This window comes from Sminthopsis crassicaudata, chromosome 1 (assembly GCF_048593235.1).
Source record: "Sminthopsis crassicaudata isolate SCR6 chromosome 1, ASM4859323v1, whole genome shotgun sequence".
NCBI classification, from domain to species: domain Eukaryota; kingdom Metazoa; phylum Chordata; class Mammalia; order Dasyuromorphia; family Dasyuridae; genus Sminthopsis; species Sminthopsis crassicaudata.
The window spans coordinates 612,729,408-612,750,813 of NC_133617.1; the positions used below are offsets into that span (position 1 = coordinate 612,729,408).

At 32.2% G+C, this 21,406-nt stretch overlaps 1 protein-coding gene across 1 annotated transcript in view; it reads left to right on the plus strand.

The window, feature by feature from the left end:
* Positions 1 to 3,637: 3,637 nt before the first annotated feature.
* Positions 3,638 to 21,406, plus strand: part of EMB (embigin) — a 120,983-nt gene continuing 103,214 nt past the window's right edge. The window contains exon 1 of the mRNA XM_074282551.1: positions 3,638 to 3,919. Coding sequence (XP_074138652.1) covers positions 3,826 to 3,919 — 94 coding nt within the window. The 5' untranslated portion in view covers positions 3,638 to 3,825. The remainder of the gene's footprint in view (positions 3,920 to 21,406) is intronic.

A 21,406-nucleotide genomic window follows, 5' to 3' on the forward strand; every position in this document is an offset into this window, starting at 1 on the left:
TCAAGTATACATCCTCTTAGGTACCATTTTCTATCTTGATGATGGGCTTATAGGTATGTGCACAGAAGGTATGCAAACTGTGACTACAGCTGTGCTCTGGTACCTCATCCAAGAGACCAGGAAAACTGGAGTGATAGATAGATCCTTCCCAAAGTATTTCCCCTTTCCCCCTCATCATGAAGTAAAACATTTCCAATATAGAGAGAATAGGGATTTTAAAAAAATAACATTGATTTGAAAAAGGCTCTTGTTTATATGACTTTCCATAAATCTTTTAAATTTAAAGTCTTGCTGGACAAAGAACATGTCTCTTTTTATGATATCTGAAATTTCCAGTATTGTAACCCTTTGAAAACATTTAGGCACTAAAATACAATTATGATGATGGTAATTATGATAATATTTAAATGCCTTATGTGTGTTAAAGCATTTATTAATATTAAAACATTTAATAATATATCCTCACATATTATTTAATATTATTAATGTACCATATTAACATAAAAATATTTCATAATTATAGCTTCTGTAGATCACTAACAGAAGATTCCATTGAGTAGAGAAGCAGTTTTGGTTGGATGATCATATATAAACTCTGGGGTCCTGGGGCAATCTTCCAGAACAGCAGTATCATTTTGCCCACAGGTTTATTGAATTCTATTAGTATTCATTAGCTTGTTCCTTCTAAGTAAGATGTTAATGACCTCCTGATGACTCTGGACTATTCTCAGATTCTTTAGCTGGGATACTTTGATTCTTCAAATTAACCAAAAATGTATAGTTATATAACCATGACACTGGAAATTCTGCATAACTGACCTCAAAGTACCAGGGGAAAAAAACCCATAAAAATTGTAAAAACCTCAATTATCTGGAAATTTATAGGAATCTTCAGTTAACTATATTTCTTTTTTTCATCTTTTAGGACAAAAGAGAAAATTCATAACAAAACAAGATTACGAGGTATCAGAGATACATTTGACATATCTATTATAATTATGGCATATTGTTATAATGAGCTTAAATAGAAAAAATACTAGTGATCAACTCTACAATCATTCACCTTCAAAGATTCATCCACTGATATGTCAACTAGTTGAAAACAAGGATTTTTCATCTTTGTCTTTATATCCCAAGCACTTAGTACTGTGTACCCTATAGAGAGGAACATAATAAACACTTGTTAATTAGTTGATTATCTCCAGTACATTGTTATAACTAGGGTCATTAAATAGGCTAATCTATTTTACAAAGTTTAAAATGCTTTCTGGAAGCAAAGCAGTAGTCTAAATAATCCTCAGTTAATCAGAAATCCAATTAATCAGAGATGGTTATTTTCTGTACATTCTAGTTGATCAAGGCCTTGGCTTAATAATGATTTGAATGTTAAATTCTAGGCAAACTGGCATTGAAGATAAAAGGTGTTTTTTTTTTTTAATCATAATCATAGCAGAGAAAAAATAAAACCATGTATTAGAGACATATCAAGGTAGTGTCACTAAAATCTTTTAACTATTGTTTATTTACTTAAAACATTTAATTCAATTTTATTTTATTTTTAATCTCAAATTCTCTCCCTCCCTCTATCCCTATTCATTGAAAAGACAAGAAAAACAAAACCCACCACAAGTATCTTTCTGAAGTAAGTTTGGGATTTATTTGTGTGCCTGAGAGCTTAGTTTTAGATTTTTATGTAGCTAATCAGAGATCAGAACTGGAAAGGATCTTAAAAATCACCTAGTCTAAGTTCCCTAAGTAGGTAGGGAAACAGAAGCTCAGAGAGGTAAAGTCACATGGGCAGTACCTGGGCAAGCTTGTTTTTGAATCCAAGCCAAATGATTCTAAATATATTACTAGTCATTTGTAGATATAAGTTATATAATATAATTAACAATTACAGATAGAGAGGGGAAGAGGGAAGAAATAAGCATTTATTCAGCATCTTATATGATGGGCTTTGTGCTGAGCACTTTACAAATATCCCATCTGATTCTCACAGCAATCCTGACCTATTGTCCTCATTTTATCCTTGATGAAACCAAGGCACACAATGTTTAAGTGACTTGCCACAGGATCACACAGTAGATGTCTGAGGCTAGATTTGAACTCAAGTTTTCCTGACTCCAGGCTTAGTGCTCTGTCCACTCTGCCACTTAATGCCTCATCACTTTAGGTGTTAATATAACATAGATAGATAAACATATTGGTATTTTACATAAAAAGCTGTCAGTAATGTTTTTTATTTTTATTATTGGATCAATAGACACTACAATGATAAATTCTTGATTCCAATTTCTTGGAGATTACCTTTCTAGTGGGATATTTACTATGAAATTAAAGTAAATCTATCTATCTTTCAATTTATCTATCATCTATTTCATTATATGCACATATGCATATATCTATAAAAGAAACACACATATATGTATATAAATACATATATGCATACATATAAACATACTCATGTGTAAACCCTTTAGCAGGGGACCAGATTTGATCAAAATGGCTTGATATCTTTGGATCGTAAATTTTAAAAAGATCATAATTTTTTTTAGAAATACAGGAAACTTATAGGTTCCTAATTAAGAAGTTCTACTTTTTGAAATCACTGCTGTTGCTTGCTGTTGTTGTTTGTCCTTTATTTTCAAAGATATCCAGTAACATCATGGGGTGATGTCTTGACTTATGTGTGAATTGGATTTAAGTAAGGCAAAATTGTATGAAGTCATCAGCCTTTATCTCTCTTTCTGAGTAATTGAAGTCCAGTGACCAGAAAAAAGTCAAGATAATTGGTGATGGCCCAGGATGAAGTAATTGACTTTGCAGTTATTGTAATCATGGAGAGGTAGAAAAACTAGAGAGAAGTTAGAAACAAAACGCTTTCAAAAGGACCTGAGGAATAAAACAACGGAAAAGCAGGCAAGGGCATCAGTAAGACAGTAAGATTTTCTGAGGAAAAAAAATATGGATCAAACTTCTCATTAAACTACTTTCTACTTCTTGAATAAGTACAAATTGTGTGAACCTCTTTTCATGGCATTTTATTACATTCTCCAAGTCTCTTAGACTATGTATCTATGGAGCCAAAATTTTAAATATTAAAACAAGAGACTGACAAAAAAATAAAACAAAACAAAAACCCTTTAACCAATCAGTTTTAACAAAGGTATGTTATAATTGGAGAATGCTAGATTTGGAAACATGATGCTTGAGCTCAATTATTGTTTCTAACACTTCCTAGCTGTGGGATCCTTAGCCCTGATACTTCATTCTCTGAGCCTTAATTTCTTCATTTCTAAAACAGGAATAATATAACTTGCATTATTTACCCCACAGGGTTGTTGTAAGGAAAGTATAGTGCTTTTTTACAAAATAGAAATTTAACAAATATTTTGGGGGCTGAACTGAAGTGAGATATTTGAGACTAAAAATGTTTTTCCATAGTAAAAAAAAATGTCTTAAATGATGTAAAGTTCCTAGGCTAACTTATAAAAAACTGATTTTATTCATAATATGGTAGATCTATAGTAGCAAAAGAATTTTTAGATCTAAAACAACTTTATGGTAATCACATTGTGTCCATGGGGACGTGTTCTAAGTTCTAACTCTGAATGCTGAGAACATCTCTCCTTTTTGTTATAGTCATAATAACATATATTAAATCCAGCTTTCTCAATCATCTTGGAGAGTGAAAAAGGAAGGTATTTGTCTTGGGGTGGCAATTATAAAAACCAAAACCAAAACCATCTAAAGCTATATTTATTGATTTAGCAGCAAGGAAGGGCCTCTATTCGGTGGAGAGTGACTTGAAGCAAGACCTATGTCATGGTAGCCAATTCTATATATAAACAAGATATTCATAAGTTAAACATTCATATTCTGAAGACTTCTTTAATTTTTGGATTATTTCATTATACAGGTATGTGATGATTCATAATCAAATCTATCTATATCAAATGTAATAGAGAAAAATTACTAGATATTTTAAAAACTCAGAGATGTCAGTCTACAAGTTGAACAGTATTTATGAAATACCATCATTTTCTTTGCTACATCGAAACAGACTGACGATGAAACTCAAAGCAACCTTACAGCAGGGGTATTCCAACATGCAAACAGTGTCGGGCACTGGAGATAAAACTACAAAAAGCTTTGATAAAACTCAAATAAATCCTGGCTGGTTTATTTCAGTAGGATATTTCATTTGACACAGAGAACTGAACCAGATACTCTGTGTGAATTTTCCACAAAGCAGGCCTTATAAGACTTTTACACAATATTGGGTAATACCTCAATTACATTAGATGATAACTTATCAAATTACTGAGATTCAGAAATATTTCTGAATTTAAAGATGATAGATCTGGCTAGGACCTGAATCCAAAGACACTTAATCCAACCATCTCATTTTACATATGAGACTCCTAGAGACAATGAAGATTACATATCTACTTAAGTGAAATAGCCAAAACTAGAATCCAAACATCCTGATTCCCAGTCTTTTTTAAATTTTTACCCATCAAATATTTTTTTGGCTCCTCCTTATAAGAGATATAGTTAATTCTTTTTGGATTGCTTTATTAGAGATTGGTAATAAGTCTATCAATCTATTAATAAGTATGTATAGCTATTAAGAATAAGAATCTCTTATATACCATTCTATGAGGCAGTGGGTCTAAAAACACAAAGAAGGAAAAAATCCCTATCCTTGAAATATATTTAGACATACTTATGGAATAAGTATGAATAAATTAAGTACAAATTGGTTGGGGGTAAGGAAGAAGCAGTATTGTTGGCATGATCAGAAAGACTTCACATAAAAAAGCGATGTTTCAGTTGCATTTTGATGGAATAGAGGGATTCTGTGAAGCAGATGTTATAGGCACAAAGGACCACTAGTGGGAAGGCATAAAAATGGAAGAGGGACTGTGGTTTTTGAGGCATATAGAGAAGATCAGTTTAGTGGGATCTAAAGAGCGCAGAAGAAAGTAACAACAAAGGAATCTGGACAGATAGCTGGAGACCATATTGTCAAGGATATTTAAAAATAAAGGAAGATCTCTGATTTGAATGAAAATTCTTAAGAAACAAATATATAGTTACTAACTGACAACAAGGACATTATTCTGATTGGATATAGAGAGGCATAAAGTGAAACCTGAGACATAATGGTCAACACTATATATAGATTGATTATATTAAAAAGATTTTATACAAGCAAAATCAAATTAAGATTTGAAGAAAAACAGAAAACTAGGAAATTTTTTATAGAAAATCTCTCTGATAAAGGCCTCATTTCTCAAATGTATAGAGAACTAAAAAAAGGCAAAAAAACCCCTAATGTAATCAAATATATAGAGAACTGTCAAATTTATAAGAATATCCATCATTCCTTAATTGATAAATTATTCAAGTTATGAATAGGAATTTTTCAGATGAAGTAATCAAAGCTCTATTTCTTATAGTCATATGAAAAAGTGCTCTAAATTACTATTTTTAAAGTAAATTCATTTATCTTTAATACACATTACTTTATGGATCATGTTGGGAGAGAAAAATCAGAGCAAAAGGGAAAATCTATAGGAGAGATTTTAAAAAATCAGAAAAAAAGATGTGAGCATAGGCTGTGTTGATTTACATTGTCTCCTTAATTATTTTCTGGATGCAGATGGCATTTTCTGTCCAAAGTCTATTGGGATTGCTTTGGATCACTGAACCAGTGAGAAGAATCAAACCTTTCGTAGTTTATCATCACACATTCTTGCTGTTATTGTATACAGTGTATTCCTGGTTCTGCATGCTTTGCTCAACACAGTTCATGTAAATCTCTCCAGGTCTTTCTATAGTCAGCTTATTCACCATTTTTTCATAGAACAATAATTTTACATTACCTTTATGTATCACAACTTGGTCAGCCATTACCCAATTGATGGATATCCACTCCTTTTCCAATTCTTTGCTACCACTAAAAGAGCTGCTACAAATATTTTTATACATGTGGCTCCTTTCCCCTCCTTTAAGATTTCCTTGGGATGGAGACCCAGTAATGGCATGCTGAGTCAAAGGGTATGCACAGTTTTATAGCCCTTTGAGCTTAGTTCCAAATTGTTCTTCAGAATGGTTGGATCATTTCACAACTCCACCAACAATGCATTAGTGTCCCAGTTTTCCCACACCTCCTTCAATCTTTACCATTCTCTTTTCCTGTCATCTTAGCCAATCTGAGAAGTATGAGGTGGTACCTCGGAGTTGTTTTAATTTGCATTTCTCTAATCAATAGTAAGTTAGAACTTTTTTCATATAACTATAGATGGCTTTAATTTCATCATCTGAAAATTGTCTTTTCCATATCCTTTGGCCATTTATTGTAATGTTCTGGTTAGCTTTCTGGAGATCTGGAGATTTCAGCAGAATAATCATCAGGCTATCCTTTGTATTTTTCCCCATTAATTCCTTTGATATTTTTGACCTTTAATTGTTCTGGATGAATTTTGTTATTATTTTTCTACTTCTATGAAATTTTTTTGGGCAATTTGATTAGTATAATACTGAAAAAGTAGATTGATTTAGGCAGAATTGTGTCATTTTTATTGTATTAGCTTAGCCTACCTGTGAGCAATTGATATTTTTCCAATTCTATAGATCTGACTTCATTTGTGTGAGAAATATTTTGTATTGTGTTCATATAGTTCTTGGATTTTTCTTGACAGGTAGACTCTCAAGTGTTTTATTTTATTTACAGTAATTTAAAATGGAATTTATTTATCTCTTGCTAATGGGCTTTGTCAGTAATATATAGAAATGCTGATGGCTATAATAGGTATGAGACCTCAGGAATCTGCAAATTTTTTTTTTGTTGTTGTTGTTGTTGCTAATGTGAATGTTTTTTGCTCTTGGTAAAAGTATGGGATCACCATATGTCCTCAAATAGGCTTCTCAATTTTATAGACTATTTTAATATTTGACTAGTGGTTTGGAAGTGGAAACAAGGACAAAGTGAGTTATCTTATGTGAAAATAATATGATATAGAAGAAAGAGTTCTGGATTTGAAGTCAGGGGTTCTGAATTTATAAAAATTCTCTGGTGATCATCAAATCCCATTTAATTACCAGGTAAAATTGGAAGTCATTCACTGAAGCGTCCCATGTTTTTTAAAAAGGTTTGTGAGTAACTCACTCTGATGGAAGTATTAAGTAACTGCAGTCAATGAGGTATCATTGCCTTGTCAAGAGGTGTCAAGAGGTAGCATTCTACTATTTATTTAAAACCCTGTACCTACTGGCTAACCCTAACTTCTTTTTTTTTTTTTTTTTTTTAATTTTTTTTTATTATATATATATATATATATATATATTTTATAATATTATCCCTTGTATTCATTTTTCCAAATTACCCCCCCCTCCCTTATTCCCTCCCCCCGACGACAGGCAATACCATACATTTTACATGTGTTACAATATAGTCTAAGTACAATACATGTGTGTGAATATCATTTTCTTGTTGCACAATAAACATTAGAATCCGAAGGTACATGCAACCTGGGCAGACAGATATTAGTGCTAACAATTTACATTCCCCTCCCAGTGTTTCTTCTCTGGGTGTATCTACCTCTGTCCATCATTGATCAACTGGAAGTGAGTTGGATCTTCTTTATGTTGAAGATTTCCACTTCCATCAGAATACATCCTCATACAGTATCGTTGTTGAAGTATACAGTGATCTTCTGGTTCTGCTCATTTCACTCAGCATCAGTTGATTTAAGTCTCTCCAACCCTCTCTGTATTCCTCCTGCTGGTCATTTCTTACTGAGCAATAATATTCCATAGCTTTCATATACCACAATTTACCCAACCATTCTCCAACTGATGGACATCCATTCATCTTCCAGTTTCTAGCTACAACAAAAAGAGCTGCCACAAACATTTTGGCACATATATGTCTCTTTCCGCTCTTTAGTATTTCTTTGGGATATAATCCCAGTAGTAGCGCTGCTGGGTCAAAGGGTATGCACAGTTTGATAACTTTTTGGGCATAATTCCAGATTGCTCTCCAGAATGGCTGGATTCTTTCACAACTCCACCAGCAATGTATTAGTGTCCCAATTTCCCCACATCCCCTCCAACATTTGTCATTATTTGTTCCTGTCATCTTAGCCAATCTGACAGGTGTGTAGTGGTATCTCAGAGTGGTCTTAATTTGCATTTCTCTGATCAGTAGTGATTTGGAACACTCTTTCATGTGAGTGGATATAGTTTCAATTTCTTCCTCTGAGAATTGTCTGTTCATATCCTTTGACCATTTATCAATTGGAGAATGGTTTGGTTTCTTATAAACTATGGTCAGTTCTCTATATATTTTGGAAATGAGACCTTTGTCAGAACCTTTGTTTTTAAAAATATTTTCCCAATTTGTTACTTCCCTTCTAATCTTGTTTGCATTAGTATTATTTGTACAGAAACTTTTTAGTTTGATGTAATCAAAATCTTCTATTTTGTGATCAATAATGATCTCTAGTTCTCCTCTGGTCATAAATTCCTTCCTCCTCCACAAGTCTGAGAGGTAGATTATCCTCTGTTCCTCTAATCTATTTATTATCTCCCTCTTTATGCCTAAATCATGGACCCATTTTGATCTTATCTTGGTATAACCCTAACTTCTTTTAGCATTTTTTTTAATCAGTGAAAATCTACCTTCTTTTTCCATCTCTTTCTAATCTTCCCACTTCAATTTGAGAGAACAAGAAAAAAAACCCATACAGTGTCAATCAAAATAATTTTCCACATTGGCCACTACTGTTTCTTTTGGAATTATGGTTGTTGGTCCTTAAGAACACAATGATACTTCATCACATTCAAATACTATAACATGCATATATTCCTCAATTTATTATTATCCCTTCTAATTCCTTTTTAAATCACCTCAATAAGAGTTTTAAATATTTTTATATATTCTTAAAGTTTTTTTTTTGTCCAGGATTAATTTCTCCCTTAAATTTATCCCCTTCTCCCCCTCTCCCCATCTTTCTTTCCCCCCTTTTCTTTTCTTTTCCCTCTCTCCTCTTCCCTCCCTCCTTTTTTCTCTCTCTTTCTCTCTTTTTTCTTTTTCTCTCCCTGTCTATTTCTCTACTTCCCCTTTCATTCTCCCTGCCTCTTCTCCTTCCCCTTCTATTTTCCTTTTGAATGAAATGTATGTCTGTACCAAATTGTGTGTATGTGTATTCTCTCTTTTGACTAATCTTAATGAGAGTGTAGTAAATGTTAGTTTACCCTCATCCTTTTCTCTTTGTTTGTATAGATGTCTATTTGAGCATGGGAGATAATTGTTCTTGATCTGCTTTCCCTTCTCCCCCTTCCCAGTATTCCTCTTTCTCTCTCAACTATTTTTTTTTAAAAAATCATCAAGACATAATAGAGCTACTATAAGATCTTGTCTGATGATTGGTCTCTATAGCCCCTAATGATGCTAGGATTCAGAGAGGACATATCATTTCCTTATCTATGAATATAGGCAGTTTATTCTCTTTTAGTTCCTTTTGATTTTTCTTTTCTTTTAATTTTTATCTTCACTTCTAGATTTTGGTTATGATATTCCCAATAATTTTCTTTTAAGAATAACTAGTGACTTTCTATTTCCATTTTTCCTCTGGTTCTAAGAGGTTTGGACAACTTCCTTTTGAAGCTTCTTAAAATAGGTTGAAAATGCTTTCTTTCTTTGTTTCTTTCTTTCAATGTTCAGGCAGTTCAATGATTTTAAAATATTTTTCTTCTGATCTATTTTCCAGAACAATTGTTTAAACTATAAGTTAGTTATAGATTTGGTCCATTCTAAATTTCAGAGAGTTTGTTGCTTGGGCAACATTTTTACCTCTTATACTAAGGTGTTATATATCCTTTCAAATTGTTTTTTTTCCAGTAGCTCTCATTGATTTTTCCATTTTTCTTCAAGTATTCTCATTTCATCTATAAAATTTTTTCAAACAAAAAATATTCTTGCTTGTTCTCTTCCAGAAGCTATAGCTGAATTTTTACCTGATATATTTTTCTCTGAGGTTTTGCTTGTAGAAATTTTGGAATTATTCTCTTCTGTTTTTGTTTCTTGAACTGCCCTGCTACCATAAAAGTCTTTAAGGTAGGAATCCGTGTGTGTGTGTGTGTGTGTGTGTGTGTGTGTGTGTGTGTGTGTGTGTTTTTTCTTCTAGCCTGCTTCCTGACTTTTTACTTCTTGTTAAGGCTGGGCTTTATGGTACTTTTAGAGGAAAGAACTGGAGTAATATTGCTGCTACTTTTGGGGATATTGAGATTGTATTATTCCAGGATCTCAGGAACTGTCTGGGGAAATCTAAGCTTTTAGTGCTTTCAAAGTGTTTTGATCCAAAGTAAAGTATGGATTGCTGGTCTGAGTTCTGTAAATTCCTAACCTGGGTTTGAGTCTGAAGAAAAATAAATGCTGGTGGTTACCTCTATCAGCTAACTGGAAAGCTCTGTTGGTTCAGACTGATAGAATTGTAGAGTTCCTTTGTTCTGCAATCATTTGTTCTGGGTGCCACCTTGATTATTTCTTTGCAGGCTGGACTAGATTCTGGAAATCTTGTTCTATGCTTGAAGTTTGAGCTACACCATTGCTTCTACTGGATTCTGAACTTTCTCCTTTCCTTGCTCTTTTCCCCTTTCTTTCTTTGATCAGGTTCTCCCTACCCAAGAACTTTATATCTAGGAACAGATCCTCTTCTCCGTCTACCTTGGACCTATGAGTAAGAACTGAGAGATGAATAACAGATTTGCCAATTCATATTTGTTTCTGTCATAATGACCAAAATGTCTGGTGGTGTGCTGATGTAAGTCTGGGAGGGTTGTTTTGTCCTAGTGCACAGCTGTATTACTTATATATGGCATACTCCTGATTAGACTGGGTTCCTAGTTTAGACACATTTCACTGTGTGTATTTCTATTGGGCAGATAACTTATTGAGGTTTTTGTTTGTTTTAATTTCCCCACCATGATTTTTTTTTCCAGTGGATTTAAAAAATCTTTAAGGAAGATGCAGTGAAAGAGAACTCATTGAATTGCTTTCTATCATTTTGCCATCTTGACTTAATCTTGACCCTTTTTACAATTTGCTAGATCCCAATTAATGCAAATAATGAATTCTTGTGATTTGGTCACATGTATTTCAATTCTCACTATTTAAAGTTAATAATTATTTAGAAAATGACAATTTTCCCAGCACAATGGAAATGTACATGGTGAATTTGGATATTTTGATCCCTTTATGAGTTTGGTTATTTTCAATAAAGCAGACCTAGTTCTATTTTTTAAAAAAAATTATTTATTTTGTTCTGAACTTTAGCAGTAATAGAAAAAAAGATGATTGTAGATTAAACTGCAAATTCCTTTTAACTTGCTATTCCTTTTAAATATATAATAAAGTTTTATGTAACTTTCTTTTTTCCCCTTTTTTCTCCCTTCCCTCTTTCTCCCCCCTGACATAGAGAAAGTTACTATTAGGTATAAATCTGTGTGTGTGTGTGTGTGTGTGTGTGTGTGTAAAAACATCCTATATGTAAATCTACTTATCAGTTCTTTCTCTGGATACAGATAGCATTTTCCTTTATATGATTATGACCAAACAGGATATATACTAGCAATGCAAGGATGACATAACATAAGCAAAACTATTAACATATCTGATAATATCAATAATAATTTTTTTAAAAATCATGATTATATTAAGAAACCTTTTGATAAAATAAAACACTCATTTCTATTAAAAACACTTGAAAGTATTGATATAAATGGATTTTTCCTTAAATTGATAAAATAAATTTACCTAAAACTATCAGCAAATATTGTATGTAATGGGGATAAGCTAGGACTCTAGATCTATTTCAGTGAGCCTTAGTCATGTTTATGGCCTATTGATAATAGCTTTATACAGGAGCAGACTAGCATGCTTTGATATTACATATAACATTTCCTCTTACAATACATCAGTCAATGAATAATATATCATAACAGCCGACAGAATGAATAATGAAATGGAGGAGATACATATTGCCTTGTCAGTTATATGAATATCTTCCAGGGTCTATTTAAATCTTGTTCATAGGTAAAAGTGAATTGATTTCTCTGTAATTCCATGTACTCTTTCAAGGAGACTTTCTACCTAGAGGGGCCATGAAGTGGGATGTTCTTTTTTCCCAGGGAGAGATTATCAGACTAGAATTATATCTATATGCCTTTTAAAATATTGTTAATCTAGAAAAAAAATTTAGCTTAAAACTACTTTTTCTAGTCACTTTCTATTAATGGGGAAAGGAATGTCCCAAGCTTTATTCAAAGGCTTCCCTCCCTCCGCCATGGAATACACTTAAACAAAGACCATCACAATTACAAATAATAAATATATCCATTTAAAAGAACTGATAGCAAATAGAACTCAAGAAAAATTATACCACAGAATATACATAAGGAATTAGCTCTTCCATTATGAGAGAGATATTTAGGCACAACTGAAAGACTCCTAAATCACATTCAAGGGGAAATTCCCAGAGGTCTCTAGTATGACAAGTTGGAAATAGGCATATATTGAAAGTGTCTGCTCATTGACATGCTGGATTCTATCTGTAGTCTTTCTTTCCCTCTCCAGGGATTTTTCCATAAAGAGAGCTTCAAATTGTAGGTATTGTTTCCCCCCAATTTTTTTTTAATTAGGAAAAAATAATTTTTTCTTCAGCCTGTACCATTTCTGTCCCACCAATCAGGGAAGATCAGGTAATCATTCTCTACATGTAGAAGACAGTCTTACACAAATGCCCAGCTTGAAACCTGGATAATAAAATCATTTCATGAATAGCTATTAGTATACAATTCTTCAAACTCCATGAAATTCTTCTCAGCAAAGAATTAATTTAGAATCAAGAATGCCAGAAAAGATATATGATGATTCTTCAATCACCCAAAAGAGTTTAACATCAGTTTCTACAAGATATTCATATTTATAAAATTGGTCCTCAGGTAGAAACTACAGACTTTGGATCATACTAGAGTGTGAAGTTCAAGATCTAGTCCATTCTGAAACTCAAGAGAGTTGTATTTTCCCTAGTCTTAGATGTCTGGTTGCTGATTCCTGCTTTGAACTAGCTCATTATAGGACAGGATGAGTAACCTCAGCAGGCAGTTTGACAAGGAACAGTTCTGTTATTATCGTGCTCTTCCTTTTCTCTCTGACTTTGAGTTTAAGCTAGTTGCTTTCTGACATCCCTCCATCTCTTTCCTCTATTCCTGTTGCTGTCCTGAGCCAAATTCTTGGTATCTCATTCAACAAGGTAAGGGAAAAGCAGATACAGAGAGGAGACACCTATTTCCTACAGCTAATATTCAGTTCTACACATGCTTATTTGTTTATGTTTTTTTCCTCTTTAAAGTCTCAGTTACTTTGCATCCATGGTAGCACAAATTAAATTTATTCAAATGAAATGAAATGGGAGGAAATTAAAAAAAAAACTGTTTATGTTCCTATGATTTCTCCTAAGATTATACTTCTTGAATTACAAGTTAAAAACTTTTTATGTGTTCACTTATATTGATATATTGATCCTCCCCCCCCCTTTTTTTAAGCATTTATTAAGCATCTATTATGTGTTAGGCTTGGTTGGTTGATTGGTTGTTGTCCTTTGTTCTCAAGGAAGACCAAAATGACATCACTGTCTTAGAGTCAATTAATATGTGTCCAACTGTGACTGAGCAGAACAATTCAAGCTTCGAATGCTCTACACAGGTCAGACACAAATAGTCCATGTAAACATTTGGGGTGGATTCTCTAAGTTTGCATATTTCATATTTCTTTTGAGTTTCTTTTATTCTGTACTTTACATACATTATATTATTGGATCCTCATAACAATGCTGTAAAATAGATGCTATTATTATCCCCATTTTACCACTGAGAAAATTGAGACAAAGTTAAAGGCCTTGCCCAAAGTTACACAACTATTAAGTGTCTGAGGTAAGATTTCTTTCTTTCTTTCCTTTTTAATTAAAGCTTTTTATTTACAAAGCATATGCATGGGTAATTTTTCAAACATTGACCCTTGCATAACCTTTTGTTGCAAATTTTTCCTTCCTTGCCCCTACTCCCTCCCCTAGCTGGCAGGTAGTCCAATACATTTTAAATATGTTGAAATACATGTTAAATCCAATATATGTATACATATTTATACAGTTATTTTGTTGTGCAAGAAAAATCAGATCAAGAAGGAAGAAAAGGAAAAACTGAGAAAGAAAACACAATGCAAGCAAATAACAACAGAGAGAATGAGAATGCTATGTTGTGGTCCACACTGTTCCCACAATTCTCTCTCTGAGTGTAGATGGCTCTCTTCATCACTGAACAAGTGGAACTGTTTGAGTCATCTCAATATTGAAGAGAGTCACGTCCATCAGAATTGATCGTTGTAAAGTCTTCTTGTTACTGTGTATAATGATCTCTTGGTTCTGCTCGTTTCACTTAGCATCAGTTCATGTCTCTCCAAGCCTCTCTAAGATCATCCTGCTGGTCATTTCTAACAGAACAATAATATTCCATAACATTCATATCCTATGATTTATTCAGCCATTCCCCAATTGATGGACACCCGTTCAATTTCCAGTTTCTTGCCACTACAAAGAGGGCTTCCACAAACATTTTTGCACATCTTTAAGATCTCTTTGGGATATAAACCCAGTAGAAACACTGCTAGATCAAAGGGTATGCACAGTTTGACAACTTTTTGAGCATAGTTCCTGATTGCGCTTCAGAATGGCCGGATTCTTTCACAACTCCACCAGTAATGTATCAGAGTCTCAGTTTTCCTACATCCCCTCCAACATTCGTCATTATTTTTTCCTGTCATTTTAGTCATTGTGAGAGGTATATAGTGATATCTCCGAGTTGTCTTAATTTGCATTTCTTTGATCAATAATGATTTGGAACACTAAGGTCAGATTTCAATACTGATGTTCAGCACTCTATCCATTAATCAGGAAGAAAGAAAGGTCCCAAAATAAAAGCATGACCATAAGATATTTTACCAATGCCATTGCCATTCTATACAATTTATGCTACAGTTTAAAAAATAGCAATATTTACAAACATTTGCATGAAACTACATTTTATAAAGAATTCCATTCTAAATTTTATTGAAAGACTTTTTTTTAAAATTATATAGACCCTCACTTTCCCTAGAAAAAGTTATCCATTTTGTGGTAGAAAGACTTCCTTCTATAAGGGATTTCAATAATTGCCTAATTGATTCCTCCCAGAACTTTTGAACAGGTTGTCAGAAATTTTTCTTATATTTTACCTATTAACAAATTCCATCTATTTCTCCTATTTCTGCTTTCTGGGGCAATTTTTTTCAATCTATCTTTCAGATGACAGTCCTTCAAATATTTGAAGATAGCAATTATAGCAACCTCTAAGTCTTCTTGTCTTTAAATTTAAAATTTCCAATTCCTTTCAGTTATTTTTATATGGTATGCAGTATGAACACAAGAAACACAATTCTTTTTATAATTATTCCTTAGTTTATATTTTATCAGTACTTTTTTTTTAGATTTGGAAATGGAAAAATTATTTTTAATTTTTTTTACAAAAGCTTTTTTTTTAAATACAAGCAAAGATAGTTTTTAACATTAATCCTTACAAAATATTGTGTTTCAATTTTTTTCTTTTTCCCTCCTCTCTTCCTTCCTCCCCTAGATAACAAGTAATACAATAAGGTTAAAAATGTGTAATTCTTCTAAAAATATTTGCACAATCAATATTTGTGTGCTTCAAATAGGGACCGATCTAGACGTTTTTAATTCCATGATTATAGGGAAGAAGTCCAAGGTTCTTGAGAAAATGTCAGTTGAAAAATTCACACAAAAAAGAAAACCTGAGTAGTTGATTTTTATTGTTATTATTTTAAAATTAAAACATAGTAGCTTAGACTCTTAGAGATGAAAACGACCTTTGAAGTTTTCTGACCAATGGTTTTTGAAAAAGAATTTCCCACCCCCTCCTCTAGCATACCTGAAAAATGACTTTTAATAAGGGGAAAGCTGCCCATTTTAGTTTGGAATTCTTTTAGGTCACAGGAAAGTCTGTCTACATCTTTGGTGCTTCTACAAACTGTACGGTGTTCTTTACCCTCTGGAGTCAACCAAAACTAGTGAAACTCTCAGGGAAAGCACTTCAATTATTTGAGAAGAACTTTCATGTTTCCCTTGGTCTTTTTACTAGACTAACAAACTCAATTTCTTCAGAAGATTTTCATCTCACAGAATCTTCATTCTAGTTGCCGTCTAGATGTTCTCTAAACTTATTTCTTGTCTTTCATGAAATGTGGCTTAGCCCTGAAATCAATGCTCCATATATGTTCTGATCATTTCAGAGGATAGTAGAACTATCTTTACTAGTTCTTATCTTCTATTGATCATCTGTCTATCTTCTATCTATCATTTTCTAGGATTTAGTTTTTTTTTTTTTTTTAATAAATCTTATACCAAACGATACAAGCAATCCTCCACAAACTACAGGGGAAACCATTTATGTCACTAGACAGAATTTTAAAAAAATTAATGTTAAATATAATGTATATCCAGTACACCAATATTTAAAAAAATGTCTCTTCCATGGATCTTCATTCATTCATTCATTCAGTGTGATGCAGTGCAGCTGAAGTCTGAAGATCTGGAAATAAACCACACCTTTGATTCTTGCTTCTAGTCAGTCATTGGGCAAATCAATCAACTTTTCTGGGACTTATAGTTTCTCATCTATAAAATCAACAGATTGCATTACATGATATCCAGTGACTTCCCACTCTAAATCTATGATCTTTTGAGTCTATGATATTCATAACTTTGAATTAATGAATATTAATTTAATAGTTTCAGGGAGTTGCTCATAATAACCAGTTCTCAAGCAGAATTTTTTTACAAAATAATTGTCAGAGCCAAGAAGAAAAGTTTATACATATATACATGCACATACACACATATGTAATATTTTTATTTTCCATGTAGAAGATGAAACATGTAGAACAGTTTTTTACATTTGTTTTTAAAAGTCTGAGATCCGGATTCTCTACCTTCCTCATCACCCTACCTCCATTGCGAAGACACATGTGAAGTTATGCAAAACATTTTAATAAAAGTTATATTGTAAAAGAAAATATAGATCTCCCCCAATCTCCTATGGAAAAAAAATATTCTTCCATCTGTATTCAGGCACAATCATTTCTTTCTTTGGGTATAGATAGTATTTTTCATCATATGTTCTTCAGAGTAGTCTTGTATCATTGTATTGCTGAAAATAGCAGTCATCCACAACTGATCATTGCACAACATTGATTACTTTGTACACATTTCACTTTATTTGACAACATAGAGGACTTTATGGGTTTTTCTGAGAGCATCCTGCTCATCATTTCTTGTAGATAATAATCTACATAATCATCATCATTACATATCACAATTAATTCAATCATTCCCCAATTGATGAACATCTCCTTATTTTCCAATATTTTCCTCTAAGAAAAGAGCTGCTATAAATATTTTTTGTATATACAGTTAGGAAAGTAATATTTCAAAGAACTAACCTAAGAATAACTTGATTAAGTTATAATAATAAGACTTAAGAATAACTTTATTAAGTAATACTTAATTTTTATTCCTTGGTTCCTAGGTTTTGTACACCTAGTAGTGAGTTTTGAATTTATAAAGCCTGGTCCATAATATGTACTTAATTAATTTCTACCTTTTTAATGATTTTAATTTTATTTTAATTTTAATTTATTTTTAATGATAAATTTAATATGAGCAATAAAATCTCAGGTTTATATCTCTTTTAAATATGGACTGGTCATAATTCAACATATATTTTCAAAATGCTTTGGCTAGATATGTTTAATGCTCCACTATACAGACAAAACCTTTGCAGTGATTGGAAAATCCTGTATTTTCTGTCTGTCCTAATAGTGTGAACCTGTTGCCAGTATAAATCAAGACTTTCTTTTCCCATTTATCCTGACTTCTAATTATCTGTAAGTTAGTTTCACTCTTAACATATAAGTAAATGGGCAAAGGAAAGAGAAAGAAAACCAAGACTTATTGATTTTTGGAACATTTAAGAGGAAACTAAGTTTGGAGGAAAAATGCAAAGCTTGTAAGAAACCCATTCTGATGATTATAGTTTATGCATAAAAAACAGGCAAAAATGCTGACTGTGAGATACCACCCAGGCAGTTTTCAATGGACCTTAAAATGGTAGGTGAGCAATTTTTTCACATTTTGAGATATATTTTTCTAAGGAAAACACACTGAACATCCTCAAATCTGCTCTCTAATCTGAAAATTATATATTATTTTTTCCTAGGCAAAAAAAGGTATCCCAAAGGAAATTTGCATGATACTTTATAGATGAAAAAAAGGATGCCTGAGTAACTGAGCTCATTATACAATGAGGAGAGAAATAGAAGATGGGGGAGAGAGACTGCTGTGGTGGTTGTCTCTGTGGATGGGGGGAACATAATGGAGCTGAACGAAAGTCAATGACAAAATACTGCACCAAACCAGACAGAACTTCCTTTATTTTGGCTTACTTCATGAGTTACAGTTTTAGTGGAGCTTCATTACTTGATTCTGGTTAAAATTGTATACAATTAAAATTATTTGCTAGTTTCATTTTGAATATACCATAGTCCTCTGATACATGTCAGTTGCTTTTTTTCTTCAGAAAATCAGAGATCCTTTAAATATATGGTAATTGAATTTTGCTTTTCTCAAATATATCTGCTGACTCCCCAGCAACTTGTTTGTTTCTGCCTATATACTTTTGCACTCAGTAGTACTCCGCCTATTTGAACTGAATGACTTTCCTACCTTGCTGTCATTCCAGATTTTTCTCTTTCTTCAAATTCCTATTCACAACCAATTTCTTCCAGGAGGAGTTCTGTTTTTAGTTATGACTGTACTCCAAATTGATTTAATATATAATTGCCAATTTGTACTTTAATGTTGGAAATTGTTTGGATGTTACCTAAGTGAAGAAGAAATCATTTTTGAGTATGTGAATGTGTTTTCTGTTTTTCTGATTTTATTTTTGTATTTTGATAATATTTTGTTTCCAAAAACAAGGATTTTATCTTGTATTTTGTTTTTGTGGTGTCTTGGAATCCCTCTTATTTTCTTATTTTCCATTGTTATACTCACATTATCCACTTTGGTTTGCCCATAAACCCCTGAGTAAGCTTTATTTCCTCTTGATATTCCATTTCAGAGGTGCGTGGCTTTTAGTTCCTTATTACCCTTGCTACTCTAGGAGAAAATTGGAGTGATGACATACTACTACTTACTCAGGAATTAGTAGTGAGATATATTTTCTTTTCTTTTGAAAAGATATGAAATTGCATTTCTATTATGTATGGCATATTTTAAAAATATAATAATTTCAGCACATTGGTTTCAAAGCTATTCTTCTCTTTGAATTACCTTCTTTTCTATGCATTTAAAATGCTTTAATGATTTTTTTCCCTCCTTTTTGCTTTATTATCACTAGATTCTTGTCTCCCCAAAAACCCTTCCTTTGTAACATATATAGTCAAGTAAACCACAAAAAATACACTGATTGTCAATGTCTGAAATAATATGTCTCAATCATTTAGTCCATCTTTCTATTAAGGAGTGGTAACCTGCTTTATTATAGGTCTGTCTATATTGCTATCAAGGCAGTATTTAATAGTGAATCATAAATAAAGTAGAAATTCAATACAAGATTCCAATTGCATCTGAACTCAGATATCCATCTCCATTCTCCAGATATAGAGAACAAGATGAGGTTCTTTAAAGAGTCTTGCTCTGAGGTAAGATGGGATTTTATTTTATGGCTTGTAAATAAAATTAATTTTTAAAAAACTTTTAAAATTTATTTTTTTAAACTCTGAAGACTGGAAGAAATTTTGAGAAATTGAGAATAAGTTTTAAATTTACTTTATAATGAAAATTTTGTACTTGCATCACGAATCTTAAGTTGGAGGCATAATACCTAAAACTCATTTTTCTTAATTATATATACCCCCTTAATTTGTTGTTGCTGTTTAATGCTAAAGACTAAATGACATATTTTTTGACTGTGTTAAAGAAAGATGCATCTGGAAGAGCAGGTTCCATAAAAAATACATAATATTCCTTTGTTTATATGCTGTGTGTTTTAAGTGTCATCTCTTTTTAATTGAAACTTTACTGTTTTTTGGTTATTGATTGTTTTCTTTTTCTTTTTTTTTTCTTACTTTCCTCCCTTTTTTGATCTGATTTATCTTGTGCAGCATGATAAATGTGGAAATATATGTAGAAGAATTGCACCTGTTTAATACATTGAATTGCTTGCTGTCTAGGTGAGGGAGTTAAGCGGAAGGAAGGAAAGATTTTGAACACAAGGATTTGCAAAAATGAATGTTGAAAACTATTTTTGCATGTATTTTGAAAAAAAGCTGTTATAAAAAGATATGAAAAAAAGAAAAAAGCATCATGGCTCGATATTTTAAATATTAATCTTCTAGAAGAGGGCAATATTAGTAACATTGTTGATATATACTTGTTAAGTTTTCTTCTGTGCACTTATGAGTCTTGTGAATGTTTGGCATTCCTTTTGTGTGTAGGAAATAATTATCTGTCTCATACCTACATCATATAATATATTAAGTACTTTTCTTCTTCCTCTTTTGAAAGACTCCAGACTTAAATCTAACTTAAGATTTTATGTAATTTCCCTCGAACAACAATGTGGGAGTTTAGTGAGCCAGAGTATGAATAAAGGATGCTAATCCTTCTCATTAAAAGCCAGATTTCTCCAGAACTGAAACCAGTGTCATACCAACCTAAATCCAGAGCAGAAAGGGCCCTTCATGGAAAGAGAGGTCTCAGATCCCAGCCCTTTGGTTCTATGGAAGAACTTTTCTATTTTTTAGCCAGCAGCAAGGAATTTTGATAATTGCTCCTTTAAGAAATGAACCTGATGCTGAAAAAGAATCAATGAAATATATATACACATATATACATATATATGTATATATATGTATATATATACATATATACATATAAAGTTGTGATTTCAAATTATCAAAATTTTGTCCAAATCTTCAAATTTTTCCATGGAATTTTAGAAATCACTCCCAAAGAATCTTATTTCTGAAATTTTTGTTCCTTTTTTAAAAAATGGGAACTATGAGAACTGATATCAGAAGGAAGGTAAAAGTGAAAAATCATTTTCATTACCTATGAGATTAGACAAAATAAAAAACTTAATAAAGCAAAACTTTAATTTTTGAGAAAATTTAGGAGAGAAGCACTATCTGCTAAATATTTATTTCCAATTGACATGATCT